Source organism: Dermochelys coriacea, chromosome 10, assembly GCF_009764565.3.
Source record: "Dermochelys coriacea isolate rDerCor1 chromosome 10, rDerCor1.pri.v4, whole genome shotgun sequence".
Lineage (NCBI taxonomy): Eukaryota > Metazoa > Chordata > Testudines > Dermochelyidae > Dermochelys > Dermochelys coriacea.
The window spans coordinates 9,393,376-9,412,363 of record NC_050077.1 but is presented as its reverse complement, the minus strand read 5'-3'; the positions used below and the strand labels follow the sequence as shown (position 1 = coordinate 9,412,363).

Here is an 18,988-nt window from a genome sequence, read left to right as displayed (position 1 = left end):
ACCCAAGGGCAATGCCATTCTGCCCCTTACAGATCTGAGGGCGCAATAGGAAAGTTTCAGTGTGACAGCAACTAAGTCAGAGTTGCACCAACATGCCTCTGCTACAGCCAAAAAGCAGTAGACACACCTCATACCCTTCTTCCTCCTCCCCCCCCCCCCCGATGTGCCAGGAGTAGGGTTGCTTTCACCATGACAAAAAGAAAAGGAGTACTTGTGGCACTTTAGAGTCTTTTATCGGATGCACGACTGCTACTCTGAAACCTTTCACCATGACAGTAGTCTTGGCCATCTCTGCTTGGATTCCTCTAGGAGCAAGCAGATGGAAGTGGAAGCAGAACAGGGGGTGCACACACACTTTAAGGACACAAACTGGTCACCACTGGTGAAGTCTGTCTGCTTTAGTGCAGTGGCATCTAATGGCTCAGGACTGGCCTTTGGTAGGATCCAAGGAATGAAGTGAGAAGGTTCCAGGAGAGAGACTTGCTCTTGCTGCAGGCTCTGGAGTAGGTGCAGCCAGCGTTTGAGCTCTGCACCACATCTTGAGCTTGCCTTCCCACCCTACCTCATCCCAGCTGGGAATGGGTCTTCTCCCCAAACCCAGTAGCTGGACATGATCCATGTATGTAGTGAAGTGAGAAAAAGAGTCAACATCAGCCAAGCCTCTATTGTGTGCACTTTTATTTGAACTGGTCTTAAGTCAGTGTACAGGTAGCCCCTCCCCTCCCCCACATACTGGCACCACTTCTCATTGGACTCTCAAGGGGCACTGTAAAGCCTTCATTCACATCTAGAATTGGGGAACACAGCCCAGTTGCTTGATAAAAAACCAAACAAAAAAAAACCAAAGGATCAAGTGTTGTTTTAAGGCGGCAGATACAAAAAAAAGACACTTGGTTGGGTTACATAATTTACCAACAAGCATTACTCTAACACCAGTTATGGCATTAGCTCCTTCAAGCTGGGCTGCTACCTTCACAGAGGCAAGTAACTTCCTGTAATAATGCATTATGCAGTATTTGGAATGACTATTAAAAAAACAAATGTACAATCAAAGTCCTGATGCATTGTAGAACTTTGGGGACGTTCACTCCAACACGTTAAGACTGCTGCTGTCACCTTCACCATTCCAGTTTTTAAATCCTGAGTCAAGCGCCAAAAAAAACAAATAAAGCCATGCCAATCTCATCTTGTTTTATGCGCAATTTGGGTTTTATCAAAGGTGGGATGTGGTAACAGTCCGGTTTAAAAGCATTTGCGGTGGACAATGGAGGGTCCGGATTCGTCGTACTCCTGCTTGCTGATCCACATCTGCTGGAAGGTGGACAGAGAGGCAAGGATGGAGCCACCAATCCAGACAGAGTACTTGCGCTCAGGGGGGGCAATGATCTGTAGGAGACAAGTTAAATGTTTGTATCAGATGCCAACCACCACCACTGATGCTATTCTAGCTGGATCACAGTTTGGGCGATATCCAACAGGGTACACCCCTTCCAAAGCGCTTCTGCAGCTTAATGAAAAGCTTTGGTTCACTAAATAAGACCAGGCCTGTTGCAAGCCACTAGATTTGCCAAGACCAACAGTAGCCTGAATTCACTTTTAGCCACCATAAGGCATTAATGCTGAACAATGTTTGAGTGGCAACATCCCACATATGTTCAAGTTAGGAACAGCATTCTTTGTCAGCCCATTAGTACCAGTGCTTCTGGCCAAGGAAGACTATTCACATGGTGGTACTAAACATCACCTGCCCCAGAAATTGTGGGACCACTGTCAACAAAATACCATTATCTAAGATTTGAACTAGTGGCTTCTTTCATCTCAGGGACTTAACTCTTAATTAGGACAATGCTACCCACTGCTGGAACATAAGCAGAGAGCAAAAGTTCTGGGGTCTCCAACATACCTTAATTTTCATTGTGCTGGGTGCCAGGGCTGTGATCTCCTTCTGCATTCTGTCAGCAATGCCTGGGTACATGGTGGTACCACCAGACAGCACGGTGTTGGCGTACAGGTCTTTACGGATATCCACATCGCACTTCATGATGGAGTTGAAGGTAGTTTCATGGATGCCACAGGATTCCATACCTAGGAGGAAGGAGCCAGTCATAAGGTCAGAAAGATACCAACTAGAGAATCAACCTAAAATAGTGTAATTCAGTTCACACTAAGACTGCCTAATGCACATGTCATGCAGAATCCAGCACTGGATAGAGGCAAGTGCTCCTTTCAGCCAAGAAGAAATCTCTTGCTTGGCTTCACAACACTTAGTCCCATGTGTGGTAAGCTATGGACTATTCAGAGTGACTTCAGGGGGAGGAGAGGACTTCACCACTAAAGCTTGGTGGGTGCAATTTGCCTGTCCCACCATCTCCTACAAGATGGAGACTTACCCAAGAAAGATGGCTGGAAGAGGGCTTCTGGGCACCTGAACCTCTCATTGCCAATGGTGATCACCTGACCATCAGGGAGTTCATAGCTCTTCTCCAGGGAAGAGCTAGAGGCAGCGGTGGCCATCTCCTGTTCGAAGTCCAGAGCAACGTAGCACAGCTTTTCCTTGATGTCGCGCACGATTTCCCTTTCGGCTGTGGTGGTGAAACTGTAGCCTCTCTCTGTCAGGATCTTCATGAGGTAGTCCGTCAGATCACGGCCAGCCAGATCCAGACGGAGGATGGCGTGGGGGAGGGCATAACCTTCATAGATGGGCACAGTGTGGGTGACACCATCACCAGAGTCCATCACAATACCAGTGGTACGACCAGAGGCGTACAGGGACAACACAGCCTGAATGGCTACGTACATGGCTGGGGTGTTGAAGGTCTCAAACATGATCTGTGGACATAGAAGAGGTTAAGTTGACAGGATGTGACCAAGAGGCTCACTCAGCACTCACAAGGAACAGTTTGCAGCAAGTCATGCAAATGTCCTTATGCTGCAGAGTGTAGTGTCTGCAGACTCAGGATTTGGTCTTCTGGAATGGGAGACTGTACCAATCAGCTCTGAGCTCAAAGCAAACCCACCAACCCAAGCTCAAACCTTGGAAAGAGGAATGGAAAATATGGACTAACCCAGCTGCAACACAGCAACTGTTGCTATCCACATCTTAGCTTTCTCACAAGCTCTAGAAAGCTATGTTACAGAAGTCACTCAGGGCAGGTGAATGGGTTAGTGTCACGTTAGAAACAGCAGTTAATGAGTTGCTAGTATAAAGTCAGCAAGAGGAAAAACCAGCTTAGGAAGAGCAAATAAAACCTGTCAAGATCCAGCAAAGAGAAGACTCAGGTCAGGAAAGGAAAACCCTGTAGAGAATGGCAAAGGAAAAAGATGAAAGCACGCAAGGGAGGAATGCTGGCCAGCAGCTCTCAGTCAGCTGGAGCCAAATGATGGAGACTGGGGACCAAAGCCATCTTACACACCTGTGTCATCTTTTCTCTGTTGGCCTTAGGGTTCAGGGGAGCCTCTGTGAGCAGCACAGGGTGCTCCTCAGGGGCAACTCTGAGTTCATTGTAGAAGGTGTGGTGCCAGATCTTCTCCATGTCATCCCAGTTGGTGACAATACCATGTTCGATGGGGTATTTCAGGGTCAGGATACCTCTTTTACTTTGGGCTTCATCACCAACGTAGCTGTCTTTCTGGCCCATACCAACCATCACACCCTGGGAGAGAAGTCAGAACCGATTAGTCAAACCTGATCCACCAACTCTGAAGACAATCCATTGGCTGACTAAACCCCAGGCCTGTTCCTCAGCCATGGCAGCTAGCATTCTCTTTAGGTTACGGGACCTAGGAAGCCAGGCCATAGGTACAGAACTTCCCCATCCCAGTAGAGATGAGAAGTTTTACTGGCTGACAGCAAGATGAACCAAGCTAGGTCATTTCTTTTCACTCCTACACAGCCATGCATCTGGGTGTACACAGATAGGATAGAGATCATAGACACTATGCAGTCAGTGTTTTCTTCTGATCTTTAGGATTCATTGGACAATACAAGCAAGGTGCTACTCCATTACATACCTGATGTCTGGGGCGACCAACGATGGATGGAAAGACAGCACGAGGGGCATCATCCCCAGCAAAACCAGCTTTGCACATACCGGAACCATTGTCCACAACGAGTGCAGCAATATCATCGTCCATGGCGAACTGTAAAGTAATGGAGACAACATCAGCAAGCTTGATTAGCTGGGTAACAGATGTTTCACTTTAGTTTATTGAAGTCTCCATGCTCCAGGATTTCTGGAAAAAGCTTGTAATAGCAGTGAGTGTCTCATGGTTTGGAAGGAAAACCCCATGCAGTAAGATTAAGCCATTTGCTTCTGCGCCACCCATTTCCTTTCTAGCTTCCTGTTTGCTAGCTGCTGGACTTCTCCCTTTCAGCCACTAGAGGGTGCAAAGCACTGCATATTTTGCCTTTGCACAGATTTGGGACAAAGGAAGTCCCTGCTCTAGTCTCACATTATTACCATAAAAGGCAATGGTTAGAGCAAGCTTTGCAAGAAGTCTGTAGTGCAGCATGGAGCCAGCTTTTGGTGGACTGATTAAGGAGACAAGCCACTCCCCTCCTTTTTCAAATGAAGCATATGGCTGTGGCCACTCCCTACAAGAGGGTGTGTGCCTGGTACCAGCCCTAGGGGTGTCTGAAGCATAGGGTTAAGAGGACAACTGAAACAGTTTAAAAGGGGAAGTTACCCACACCCTACTTCAGAGAAGCAGCATGTCCCTGGATCCCACCCTGTTGGGCACACTGGCTCTATGACTAGTTAAACCAGTCATGCAAGCAATTGCATTAGCTTTCACAGATACATTTTGAAATAGTCTCCCACTGACCTAACCCTAAAGAGGTAAAGAGTTTAATAAGAAAGAAGCCTGCTTTATATACATCCAATTAGCTGGCCAAGTTTAATTGCAGGTTCCACACCAGCCTCAAAACCCTTTACACTTCAGAGACTGATGAAGATAGTATTGTCTTAATCCTCTGAGGCATTGGCTATTATGCCATTGTCACACACACTGGCAAGGAGAACTCATTAAGCATTGAGACTAAAGTGCCAGGTTTAGAGCAGCAGATCCCCCAGTTAACTGAAGAGTCAGATTCTCCCCACATGTGCCTGCCCCCATCCCTTGTACCAACAAGGTTGCTCTGGGAACCTAGTTCCTTCACCCCACTGTCGGGGTGGGGGGAGCAAGGTTTGGCAGGGATGAGTCCCTGTTTTTTTAAAAATGCATTTTAAACCAAACTAGCAATAAAAAACAAAACACATCTCTTCCCCCTATTCTCAGGCAGAATAACCCTTGATCTGTGCCCCAAGGCCAGAGACAAGAGTCATCTAGACCCCCCCGGGACCCCACTCCTTCCCAGACACTAGGGACAATGCCCTCAGCAGAATCAGGTTTCTGATCAGTCTTCCTGGATCCACCCACCCCTTAAGAAAAAGGAGCCTCCAGTATAACCACCACATAGGATGGATGGGTGGTGCGGGGGCGGGGGGGAGAAGATCCAGTGTGCCTTCAGCAAGACAAAGAGACCCCCCCCTCCCTCCCACAGCCTCTGGGCCGGGAGACTGATTCATGGCTTTCCCCCCCTCCCCATCCTGTGCAGGGAGGATCCTCCCTCTGCCTCCCCCACCCTTACCCAGCATGTGCTGAGCTGATACAATAGAAGTACCGGCTTTCTGCCACCGGAAGCAGCAGCTCTGGAGTCACACCCTACCAGCTCTATGGGGCAGATCTCCCTTTTCAAAGGGGATTGGGCAAAACCTGGGGGGAAAGGGGCAGAGAGGCACTCGCCCAAGCCCCTCTTTTGCGCAGCAACCGTGGTCCACCAAACCCACCACTTCCCTCCCCTTTTTGAGCCATGTAAAGCTTTAGACTCCCTTCCTCCCCATTCAGCCTCTAGTCCAACACCAAATCCCTCTTAGGCACCGCGGCAAGCAAACCAGATTACAGCCCCAGAGCCGTCTCAGCAACACTGCAACCCAAGAGACCCTCTGTACACCCCACAAACTCAGAGTAACTGGAGGCAAACTCCAACGCGCACCCCCCCCCCAGATCACAGCCAGGCAACAGAATCCGTGGAGATCCATCCCCCCCTTGTGCAAGCTCACCATGCAGTCAATCGCCACTTCCAGCTATGGCCGTGGATAAGGAAGATCGTGCCCCTCCATGCTCAGCCCTTCCCATTTTGGTTTGTGCACTTTAGCTTTGCACACCAAGAGCGAGACTCTCCCCAGAAGAGGAGCAGCCCCTACATACATCTTGCAAGAAAAGAAAACAATCCCCCCCCCCCCCCCCAACAGCCTTCCAAGGGCTTTCCCTTCGGGGGCCAGCATTAGACAGCCGCAGCGTTTAGCTGGAAGCCGTCCGAATTCAGCCCCTCTTCGGGGGCTTTTCGATGGGGGCAGGAGCAGTGAAATCGAGTCCCCCTCGCCTCTAGCTAAGAAGGGGGCCCTCAGAAGTCCAGCCCGTCCTCTGTGCCCCCCCCCCAGGAAAGTGGCTCTGAGGGGGGCTCCTGCCCCCCTTCACTTACCTAGAGGAAGTTGCAAGTTTAAACCCTTTGGGGAAGAGCGGCGGCTCAGCCGGCTTGGGGGGCAATGTGGCGCGTGCAGAGGGAGCTCACAGCTACTCCAGCCCGCCTCGCGAGCCGGGTTTTATGGGGCCAGAGCGGTAGCGCCCGAGCCATAAAAGGCAACTTTCGGAGCTAGCCCTTCTGATTGGCCGGGCCGCTGCCTCTCCCGAGCCGCTTTGCACATTGCAGCAGGGTTTTTTTTTTTTTCCCCCCACCCTTGCAAAAAAAAATAAAAAAATAAAAGAGAGAGAGAAGCAGGAGGGGGAGAGCTGCTCCTGGCTGCCCGTGGGTGCAGTAGCCAGGCTGCTCCCTTCCAGGCTTGAGCCCACGCTCAGTGCCACAGCAAATGCAGGGTGGATTCATAACGAAACGTGCAAGGCAGAGGCTGCCTTGCTGTCCTGCCCGTGCACCAGCCTCTTTTCGCGGGGGCGGGAAGGGTTCTGGTGGCCCAAGCCACTGTGGCTCGCCAGGCCTGGGGGGTCTTACTGCCTCCCACCCCACCTGCCTGCTACTGCTTCCTGGCTGCCCTCGACGGCACGTGGCATGCTTGGTCGTGTGGCGCCCGGTGTCCCGCAGGTGTCCCCTTCAAATAACCTCCCCGCCTCGGCACGCCGGTGAGAAAGAAGTTATCTAGAGCCTGAGCCTGCGAACGCTGCAGAGGGTTGGCTACTGGAAGAAATGCCTGGCCTTCACTGGGGCCACGGGCCACTCATCTGCGAATGGGCCCTTAGACTGCAAGGTCTTCTGGACAGGAACCTTAGAGCCACTTCTCTGGCCTGGCTGAGGTCCCCCTCAGTGCAGGAAGGGATAAAAGGCCAAGGCGGCTTACTCTAGGGCTGTCCAATGGGCCTTCCTGGTCCCCCAGGCTAAATTAGAGTAGCCTCGGGCAGCAGCAGAGTTCCTGTCCCCAACTGTGCCCCTGGAATATCCCCTACACCCCAGGCTGTGAAAAGGCATGGCCTACAGCTGGTTATATCAGCTAGGGAAGCCCTTACACTAGGGGTACTCCTAGTGGGCAGAGCTGCTGACTTTATGGCCCATTTATGCCGGAAAAGCAGCACCAAGAGGTCATAGGGCAAAGGAAAATTGGACCCTATTGTCCATATGCTGGACTGTTAACATGCCTTTGGCACCAGGCAAGTAATAATCATCCAGAACAGATTCCAATTTAAAATTGAATTTAAGGGGCAAATTTACCCCCACAAGGCAGTGGGCACAATGGAGCTGCTCTTGCTGCCATCATTGGTAAAAGTGGCCCTTTAACTCACCCACCCAAGGAGTATTACGGTAATTAACAAAAACTGTGAATGATCTTTGTATTAAGATTGAATTTGCTGCAAATGTGCGATATGGTACCAGCATCTGATCTGCCTGCTCCCTGTGTCACAGTGGGAGTTAGACACTTAAATACCTTTCAGAGTAGCAGCCGTGTTAGTCTGTATTTGCAAAAAGAAAAGGAGTACTTGTGGCACCTTTGAGACTAACAAATTTATTTGAGCATAAGCTTTCGTGAGCTACAGCTCACTTCATCGGATGCCACAAGTACTCGTTTTCTTTTTTCTAAATGCCTTTGTGAATCCCACTCACTGGGGGCAGGTCTACACTTAAAAATCTGCACCGGTGAGGCTGTGCCATTGGAGTGCTTCAGTGAATATGGTACTATGTTGACAAGAGAGCTTCTCCAGTCTGTGTAATGAATCCACCTCCACGAGAGACAGTCGCTTATGTCAATGGGAGAAGCCCCCCATTGGCATAGCAGTGTCTACCCTGGGGATAGGTGGGTATGATTGTCGCTCAGGGCGTGTATAGTGCAGGCCTGGCCTGAGTAGTGCTTAGTGGTTGTTGTCTTAGGCCTTGATCCTGGCCTGAGCTCTCTGCAGATGGAGGCCTGCAGCCACTCATCTGCACACAGGCCATTGTAGGATCAGATTTAGCTGGATCTTGGGAGTTCTTGTTCCTTTTCCATTTAGCTGTTTGGTGCTGAGCTAAATGTGTCTTTGTGTGAACCATTCCTCACTGCATTGTATTTCTGCAGTTCTGGGTTTCATTATTATAATAAAATATCATTTCAAAATAAAGGTTAGGCCATCATAACAGTAACAATACCCAGCAATTACATAGCACTGTACAAACTTTAAGAAATTAATCAAGTTAATTAAACAGTAGTGTAAGTAAAGTGTCAGCCTTAACTCACAATCTGTTGCAGTTGGCAGCACAGACGTACTGTTACTTAAATGTAGGTCCTTTCAGATTTAATCCCAGTGGTTTAAAACCCAAAATCCCCTGGAAAATGCTAACAATGTGTGCTATTTATCAGACACCTCCAATTGGTACCTTTAAGCTGGGATGCCCCATAGGAGCTTGGCCCTGATCATATGGTTAGGTGAGGCTCAGGTGCAGAGGGACAACGGGGTGATGGGGTACCACGTCATAGGAAGGACTGCTGTGACAAGCCTGTTCCTTGAAAGCCCTTTGTCACAGGAAAGTCAAGGAGGCTGCTCAGGTGAATAAAGACTACCTGAGTAGAGGTGTGCAGGACTGGGCCTTCATTCAACTAACAGGATGCCTGAAGGGAATTGCTGTTCCGGCCATTTAACGTTGATCCTGCATGCTGAGGGTTTGGTTTTGTTTTTTTGGGGGAGGGGTAAGTATATTATCTCCCCAGGTAAGATGTATCATGGCACCTGTGCTATATGGAACAAACAAGTGAAGAAAGCAGCAGGGGAAGCTGTGTAAACAGCTTCAAAACAGAGCTCTGAAGTTGCCTGGGGAGGGGGGATACCATAGGACATAACTGTATCAACCCATTTATGGATCGGACCAGGATCTTGTTCCCATTTTATCATTTCCTATGTTGCTTTCACATGTTCTATTTTTTGAATTCACCCCTGTGCAGAGGGTCTGTGCCCAGCATTAGCCTCTATGGGGCCAGAATCCAGAATCCTGCAGGATTCTCAGAGGAGTTGGGAAGGGCTGGTGGCATCAGGCCTCGGTTCCTTTCTTCTTCCTGTGGCTTAGTGCTGAGGTGCCCAGAGAACAGCCTGTGGGGCCAATGGCTTCCTAAGAGGGGGGAAGACACACTGATCCACTGCAGAATTGTATTGCTGGTGAACTCAAGCCACAAACGATTTCTAGTCATGTGTCAAGGGCATGATAGCCAGGAGAAAATATTAAGCAAGCTCAGGTTCCTGGTAAATGGGCAATGTGCCCCCCAGACTCACAGTGTTTGGAGCCCCTTGTTTCAAGGGAGCTCTTTTCTTAAGACAGGGGTGGAAAGGGCTGCGTCTGCCCCAGGTAACACCAGGAGAACTGCTGATGCTGCCACCAGTAGCCATCGTGGGTAGGAGGAAGGTGGGGGCTGAGAGGAGGGTATCTTTGTCATAGCTGTGAAAGGACCATCCTGCTCCACCACATGGTGGATGCTCTGTTCCAAACTCTGTGCTGGCTTGGGTCACGTTGCCACATAGAAAGGTTGGACCAGACTCTGCCCTCGGCTTCACTGGTGCAAATCCAGAGTAATTCCAGTGCAGTCAATGGACCACCTCCAGATTTACGCTGGTGTCATTGAGAGCAGAATGACAGGTTTCAGAGTAGCAGCCATGTTAGTCTGTATTCGCAAAAAGAAAAGGAGTACTTGTGGCACCTTAGAGACTAACAAATTTATTTGAACATAAGCTTTCGTGAGCTACAGCTCACTTCATCGGATGCGATGAGCTGTAGGTCACGAAAGCTTATGCTCAAATAAATTTGTTAGTCTCTAAGGTGCCACAAGTACTCCTTTTCTTTTTGAGAGCAGAATGTGGCCCTTTGTGTTATTAATGTGCTCTTAGCAATGAGGGGGTTCCCATAGGTCTGTACTAGCTTTGTTAGGCTCTGAAGATGAACAAAGTGTGCACCCTATCCAGGAGAACCCATATGGTATCAAGAACCTGCCTAAAGGAACATGAGTATGCCACATGAACCTGACAACCACATCCCATGCATATTGCACCATGAATGTGCTCTGTTAATTACGCTATGCAGGGAAACCCATAAGACACAATAGACCACTGGTGTATGCACTATGGATGGGCTCTTAAATGATACTGTGATCACATACACGTGCAAAGAGGCACTCAGCTTACACTGATAATCTTCTTACAAACCTACCCTAGATCTCCTCTTATGAACATACAGAATACAGCCTGCTGAGTGCAAAAGCATCTTGCCAAAAATGTCCAGCTATAAGGAATGAAATAAAGGCTACTTAAAAACCTCAGGGTTTTCCTTAAAGAGGGGTGGAGAGGGGAAAGAGGGGGCTGAGCATAGGAATCTAAGGACCAGGCACTCCTGAGCGCAAATCCTGACTCTGCCATTGACTTTCTCTGTGACCTTAGGCAAGTCCCTTAATCTGTCTGTGTCTCAGCTTCCTCATCAGTAAAATGGGGCTAATTGGTTAATTCCCTACCTCCTAGGGAAATAATTAATGCACTGCTTTGAAAAAGCTGCATGGTGAGTACTATATGTCAAATAGGAGATGTTCCATGGCCTGGATGAATGATGGCGCCAAGGAGTAAATGAGGCAAGGGGAAAGGTTACAAGGAAGAGTTGATAAGGGACCAGGAAAAGCACTACCATTTGTTGGGGGAAGGGAACAGAGAGCTCCCATAATAGGGACTGTGAAGGAGGCTGACATGGTCAACATCTGCTTTGTTGCAGTTCTCAGCAACAAAGGATGAAAGGAGCAGGGGGCTCAGGCAGATAAATGTTAATGAGGCACTAGAAACATCAGGATTCATAAGAGGCAAGTGAAAGACTCCTGAGATAAGAAGTGTATCAGTCAGCAGGCCAGATGCGATTCATCAGCCCTGCAAAGGGATTGAGCAGAGGAATCACCAAGCACCCCTGTCTTTGGGGAGTCATGCAGAGAGGGCAAGGTGTGATGGGGGATGACAGATGTAGGTTGGATCATTTAGAAGGAAGGGGAAATACCTGCCAGATAGAATCACCTAATGTCCAGGAATATTGGAGCAAATCATAAAGCAATTTGGAAACACTGGGAAAACAATAACAAAACCCCTGAATCTTAAATCCTTTTCATGCAATGGGAATTTTGCCTGTACAAGGAGTGGGCCATAATAAGTAGTTAGCAGCACGGCTTTGGTCATTTTCTTTGAAGTAGAGAAAAGCCAGGGTTCAAGTCTCCTGAATACAAAGTGGATTCTTTATTGAGGCTGCTGATCACAGACAGATAGCAAGGTCCTCTCCACACCAGACCGACTAGTACCACGTGTACTGCCAAGGACGGAACTGGCGAGAGACTCCAGGTTAATATCAGCTAGCACATAAATGAACCCAATAGCTTTTGGTGGTGTGTGTAAGGCGCTCATCTACCACGGTGTTGGGGGTGGCACAGGAACCTAAACAGAAGAGACCAGGCAAACGGAATGCGATGGGCACAGCAGAGTCATAGGACCTGGGTCTCCATTGCATCATCATTTACACCTGGGCCAGGCGAGTGTATAGTGGGTGTCAAAGGCTCCCATTCTGATCTGAAACTCACACCCACCTCCATGCTGGCTAGAGGCAAAGCTCCTTGGATGGTTCGGATTGCACCTGGACTAGATTGCTCATCCCTATCTGCACCTGCAAGGAAGTAACACAAAGAGGGGCGAGGTGAGAACGTTTTCAAGGGTGAGTTTAGGGATATAGCAGAGAGCGAGCCACAATTTGAAATTGGATGTGGGGCAACAGAAAAGGCTGGATCTTGTCCTGAAAAGGCAACGGAGGGCCAGTTTCCTACTCACATTCACTTTGGGATTTTGTTATTCTTCGGGATAGGGGACCAACTTGTCTATGTCCAGCCAGTCCCTTGACATCTGAGATGTGCTGCTGTGAGAAGCCAAGAAAGATACAGGTTAAATACCGGAACAGGCTTTACAATGAGGTTTGTCAAAGCCAACGGCAGTTGAAGGCACAAGTTCCTCCCTTGAGCAGGCATTGTGAAACTGTCAATGTAGGCTTTAGGGGTTTTCTTTGTTTCAGTTCTCTTTTCCTTGCCTTCCCCTTGGCCTGCTCTGTGGTGTTGGATCTCCCTGGCTCATGGTGAACTCATCCGTAGGAGGATGCTCTGTGCCCTGCTGTGGATGATCGGCTGGGGCCTAGTTCTCAGGAACTATATTCTACGGCTCTGCCTTCAACTCCATCTCTTGCTCTTTTTAAAAGAAATTTCACACTCGGGCAGCCTCACTCATAAGACACTGCATCCACCTTGTTTTCAGCTTGTCCCTTCCATTCCCATAATCAGAGCTTTCGTTCCCTCATCATGTGCTCTGACCATTAGTCTTCTCAAAACTTCCCGATCGTGCTCTCTCCCTCCTCCCGCCAGTCAGTGCCTCCATGGAACATTCTGGTTTATTATGCAAGAGAAACATCCCTGAGGGTGAGCTCCGACCCCTCCCGCCATGCCCAATAGAAGAACCTCAGAGCAGGAACCCAAACGCAGATATGTCTCATGCAAGGATTCCTTCACACTCTCCCTTTCCCAGACTGTTGCAGGGGGTTCCTGACAGGGGGTTACATGAGATGGGCTTGTTCTAGCCCACCCCTGCCCCTTCTGAGGAGATGCATTCTGGAGTCCTTTCCTCCGCCCCTTCCCTACACCGATGCTCATTCACTCTTTCACTTTCCACCCTCTAGCCACAATGAGGAAGAGAGATGGTGACACTGAGCCAAAAGATGCTAAGAAACCCCTGGAAACTTTTGAAATGAACAAGTGGGGTTTTTAATAAAATCCCCTCAAAGAGCTTTTTTTCTAGTACTGGCTTTTCCCTCCTCTTGTGCTCGTGGGGCAGAAGGGAAGGCCCAGCCCATAACATCTTAGTTCATAGATTTGCAGGCCCAGATCCTGAGTTCCTTACTTCACTTTTAGTAGTCCACTCCATCATCTTCAATGGGCAACTCAGCAAGGACCTCCAGGTTTGGTCCATAGACATTAGAAATAGGAGAGATTTGGTCACTCCAGCTAGTCCTTCCTCTTGTCAAGCCAGGGTGGGATTGTTCCCAACAGTGTATCTCTGACAGGGTCATCCCACCTATTTGAAATGTCCCAGGCAGTGGAGCTTCCATTGCACCCACAGGTGCTAAGAAGTCTCTCTAGCCTGAAGCTTTGTAGGACAGTCACATTTTTCCTTATTAATTTAAGTGTCTCCCCTGTGCCACTGCAGACAACTCCTCCCCTTCTAGTATTTGTAGACTATTATCTTTGCCCTGAGGTATATGGCTTTATATATTCAAACATCAGTGCCACAGTATGATCCTCTGAGAAGTCACTCCAATTGATCAGTGCCTTTGTGGTAATGAGTTGTATGCAGCTACCCTTACAGAGCTATATGCAGTGGGGACCATCCCCTCTGTGACCTGATGCTTCTGCATGGGCAGGTTTAAAATTGTATCAGGTGTATACTCCATTTACAGCCCAAAATTGTTTGGCCTTTTGGCTTCAATAACACATTTGAAAGCTCATGTCTAACTCACTATCCTCCATCCTGTGTTTCTTTCAGCAGTAAGGCATCTTTGGTTTCTTTTTCCCATAGAAGAGATGGGCCTGACTCTTCTTTCACTTAAATCAGTTTCACACCAGTGAAATACTCTTGACTCCAGTGGAGTCACTCCTGATTTGCACCAATATGAGAGCATATCCTCTGCATTTGTGTTAACCCCCCCCCCCAGATGTAATAGCTTGTATTTTCCCGATCTAAATCTCATTTTGTCTCTTGCTGCCCCTGTTTCAAATTTCTCTAGGCCCCTTTGCACAGCTTCTCTGTCCTCTCTGGGGTTTGTAGCTCCTCTCAGGTTAGTTCCATCTGTGAATTTCATCACTACGCTGTTTACCCCTTATTTCCAGCTCATTAATAAAGACAGGGAACAACAAATGTTTGGTCAAGTGTGACAGCCATTCATTCAAGTCAGGAAAGCAGCATTCTCACAGGAGAGGAGTCCCCGTCGCATACATGTTTTTATTTGTATCCCTTTTTAGAAAAAAGGAAGGGTTTTAAATGTATGTATGTTTTGCTTACAGAGTTTCTCATCCTAACACAGTTAGATCTTGGGGACACCATTATTTGCTCTCCCCCCCCCATTCCAACCAATATAAAAGCCAGGGCTGGTGTTAAGGGGTCGGAAGCAGGACAATTGCCCAGGGCCCCATGCTGATGAGTGTAAATATAATGTAACTAAAATATGCTTCATGCAAAAGGCCTCTTGTAAGGTATCATTACAAAGCTTATAATCTACTGAGTGTGGTCATCCTATTTGTATAAAAATGTATCACTCTTGTATCTGAAACTAGAAATATGATATATAACTCTGAGGGCCTACTGTAATTATGCAAAGTGTGGGCCACTAATGGTGCTTTGGAGTCTTGATGGCTCCCACTAACCAGGACAATTGACTGTGGATGGCTCTGTTTGCAGGCAGGCCTTCCTGTGAATCAGGCTGGGAGGAATAAAGGCTTGGGGTCTCACAGGAAATGTGACCATGTCACCTGGTACTGAAATCCATCTTAAACCTGGTGCTTTTCCATTTGGGGTGGGGGGGACCCAAAGAGACAAAAGATTCTCGCCTTGTGCCAAAGCCATATAAGGGGTGGAACAGAACAAGGGAGGGAGCCATCATGAGGAATCCCCTATCTACTACCTGAGCTGGAACAAGGGCTGTACCAGGGGAAAGGATTGTGCCCAGACTAGGAAGGGATCCAGTCTATGAAAGAAACTTATTGAAACATCTCTAATGGTGAGATTTTATCTGTATTCAGTTTTATTACTGTACTAGACTTAGACTTGCGTGTTTTATTTTGCTTTGTCATTCACTTTGTTCTGTCTGTTACTACTTGGAACCACTTAAATCCTACTTTCTGTATTTAATAAAATCACTTTTTACTTATTAATTAGCCCAGAGTATGTATTAATACCTGGGGGGGGGCAAACAGCTGTGCATATCTCTCTATCAGTGTTATAGAGGGTGAACAATTTATGAGTTTACCCTGTATAAGCTTTATACAGGGTAAAACTGATTTATTTAGGGTTTTGACCCCATTGGGAGTTGGGCATCTGAGTGTTAAAGACAGGAACACTTCTGTAAGCTGCTTTCAGTTAAGCCTACAGCTGTTAGGGGACATGGTTCAGACCTGAGTCTGGGTTTGCAGCAGGCTAGTGGGTCTGGCTCAAACCAGACAGGGCACTGAAGTCCTAAGCTGCCAGGGCAGGAAAGCAGGAGCAGAAGTAGTCTTGGCACATCAGGTGGCAGCTCCCAGGACGTTTCTGTGATCCAACCTGTCACAGTGAAAATTGATTCTTTCATCCCATACAGTATCTTTTAAATCTTTTTTTTCTAATTACTTTGCAAATTGTGTTGTAAAAAGCATTATAATGCTCTATGGAATTCTCTGCTGGCTATCAGTGTACATGGGAAATGAAACAGATATTGGAATATTCAAAATGGGAGTCAGTCTAATCTCCTCTCAACTTGCTGACAATAAGCAGGGTTTTAGCACTTTCCCTCCAAGGATCTTAAAACCCCTTGCAAAAATGACAAGATGACCTCACAGGACTGTTGGCAGGCTTAGGGACAGAGCATTATCTTCATTTTCCAGATGGGGAAATGGAGGTGCAGAGGGGTTGAAGCCAGCATTTGAAAAAGTACATCTCCAGATGTTCTGAGAGTTGTGAAGGGCCCTGAAAGTACACAAGGCTGTATAACTGCTAAGCACTATTGTGATTTTGATGTGGTGGTTTTAATCTCAAATTAACTCGGGCTAGGGGAGGGAAGGATGGCTTAGTGGTTTGTACAAAAGACAGGGACTCGGGATAGCTGGGCTCTCTTCCTGGCCAGAGGTGCTGAACACAGTGGAGCTGCAAGTACTCAACTGCCATGAAAATCTATTCACTTAGTCACAACCCTGTGGAGCAGGGTATTGTTGTTATCCCCACTTTACAGATGGGGAAATCAAGGCACAGAAGGTTAAAGAGGGGAGGATAACAAAGGTACAAAGGGCAGGCAAGTTCCCAACTTGCACTTAACAGTCAATGGGAGTTAAGTGCCTAACTCCCCTTGTGCCTTTGAAAATTCCCCCCAAGTGACTTGTCCGAGGCCGCAGAGTCAGTGGCAGAGGAATGGAACGTAGGTGTTCTTGTGTCCCAGTCCTGCATTCAGTCCCCTAGTATCTCTCTATTGAAAGAAATCATTTGGGACAATTCAGTGTGCACCAACTAGTCTCTTTACTGGAACCAATGACACTGCACTCCACCTAACACCCCTTAATGCCAGTAACTTGTTTCCTATAAGCAGTACACACACTATGACTCACTCTAGGAGAGCAGTGGGACCTTCACTGGTGCCAGGTACAGGGGCATTTTTCTTAAACCAGTGTACATCAGGTGTAACTCACTGAAATCAGCGGAGCTACACTAGTGAGAAGAGAATCAGGCCTGATCTCTCTCTAGGCAACACTGCACCAAAGAAGAGCCCAGCTGCTCCCATTGAAGACAACTGCAAAACTCCCACGGACTTCAATGGGAGCATGGTGGGCCTGCTGTGTATTTGAATGCCATCCAAGATAATCTAATGGTCCATTTAGCAAACAAATTCTGGGATTAAATAAATCTGTCCTATTACAGATTGTGTGTGTCTAGACATCAATATTGGGTTGCTAAACCAAAACAACTGCATTTTATGATCATTCATCCCAGATCATGTCCCCAGAAGTTCCTATCTTCCACTTTGTTTAGACCCCACTTTGGCTTATTCCATGCATTCTTTCTGGCAGAAGATAAGATCTTAGTAGAAAGCTAAACAAAACCAGTTAACATCTTGTGTTAATCAACACTCCCTTGATCCATTAGCATATTATGTCCTGTTCTCCACCAGATATGAGTCTAATTTTTTCATTTTGGGATTAGTAAAGAGGCCCTCATACTCAGATAAACAGTTATAAATGAGAGTCTTTATACACACACACACACACACACACACACAGAAGGAGAAAGCACAAGCTTTCCCAACAAATTCACCGCTTGATTTTAAATTGTAGCGGTTCAGATAAATTTATCGAGTGAGTTTTAGAGACATTCTGCCTTAAGACAGGGCCTTGACCCAGCCTCCATTTGTGCAAAGGCAACTTTGCACAACCACACTATGGTGCACAGTTTTCTGCACCAATACCTGCGTGCACAGATGCTATAATCTGTACACACAGGGGATGAGGTCAGTGTGTGTCAATTATGCCCCCTGCACACGTGTGATAAAGTCCCATCATTTGTGGTCCAGGAGAGAATGATCCAAAGATATGCCTTGTGTGTGTACACAAGGTGAACTTTACCACTGGGGAGAGGGCCAGCAGCAGTTAAGTTCTACTTAAGCCCGGGGGGCTTCAATCTCCAGAGCTGTTTGCCTAAACTCATCTGAGGGTGTGTCTACACTGCAGTATTCAGAGTAGCAGCTGTGTTAGTCTGTATTCGCAAAAAAGAAAAGGAGGACTTGTGGCACCTTAGAGACTAACAAATTTATTTGAGCATAAGCTTTCGTGAGCTACAGCTCACTTCATTGGATGCATCAAATTTGTTAGTCTCTAAGGTGCCACAAGTCCTCCTTTTCTTTTTTACACTGCAGTAAAACACCATCTCACTGTAGTTTACTGCCATGTAGATATACCCAGAGAGGCATGGGAGCACCTCCACGGTATCGGAGCGGCTTGCTTTCGCATCTGGCAGAAGCTGCTTTCAATGTGGAGCTAGCTAACCCTCTGGGGGCATTGTGCTGGCTTTCTGCACAGGGAGGGCTCCTTTTGAAAACTGGAGCCCCAAATTGCCAGCCTGACAGCAGTGGAGAGAGAGCCCCCTTATGCACAGCATGGACAGCAGCCGTGCAAGCTTCCCCCATGCTGCCCCGCTAATGGGACTCAGTCCTGACCTGGAAAGGAGAGTTCAGTCACCCCCGGGCGTTCAGTCCTCAACCCTTTCTGCCCAGACCCCAGCAAGAGGCACTTGTCAATAGCCACTCAGAATGGGACTGAGATCACCAGCTCCTTCCACACAGGTCTCTGCACAGCTCTCGGCTGGGGAGACGCGCTCCTTTCAGACCCGGGCTAGAGCTGAACTAATACCCTGGAGCCAGGGGAGCTGGGGAGGGGAGAAATGCAGCTGAGATCTGCCTGGCAGGGTTGCACCTTTGATTTTCATGTTGAATGTCAGCGACAAAAGAACCCAGCCCTAATGGGCACGCTCCAAGATTAACTGCACAATGGCGCGAACCTGGCATACTGTCCTGCACCTGCCTCCCGGCTCTGCCCTCATCTCTCCGCCCCCACCCATTGCTCCTCCTGTCTAAAAGTGCCAGTTCTTTCTCCTCCCCTTTGCAGTCCCTCCTCTCCAGTGGCCGGGGCTGTGACTC

General features: G+C 48.0%; 1 protein-coding gene across 1 annotated transcript; it reads right to left on the bottom strand.

Annotated features, from left to right (window-relative positions):
* Nucleotides 1–661: 661 nt before the first annotated feature.
* Nucleotides 662–7,578, bottom strand: ACTB (actin beta). Its single transcript, XM_038417845.2, has 6 exons — nucleotides 6,524–7,578; nucleotides 4,012–4,140; nucleotides 3,414–3,653; nucleotides 2,391–2,829; nucleotides 1,904–2,085; nucleotides 662–1,386 (listed from the first exon to the last, which is right to left on the bottom strand). Exons 2-6 carry the CDS (start codon nucleotides 4,132–4,134, stop codon nucleotides 1,243–1,245), a joined length of 1,128 nt encoding a protein of 375 aa, XP_038273773.1. The 5' UTR covers nucleotides 4,135–4,140; nucleotides 6,524–7,578; the 3' UTR covers nucleotides 662–1,242.
* Nucleotides 7,579–18,988: the final 11,410 nt, after the last annotated feature.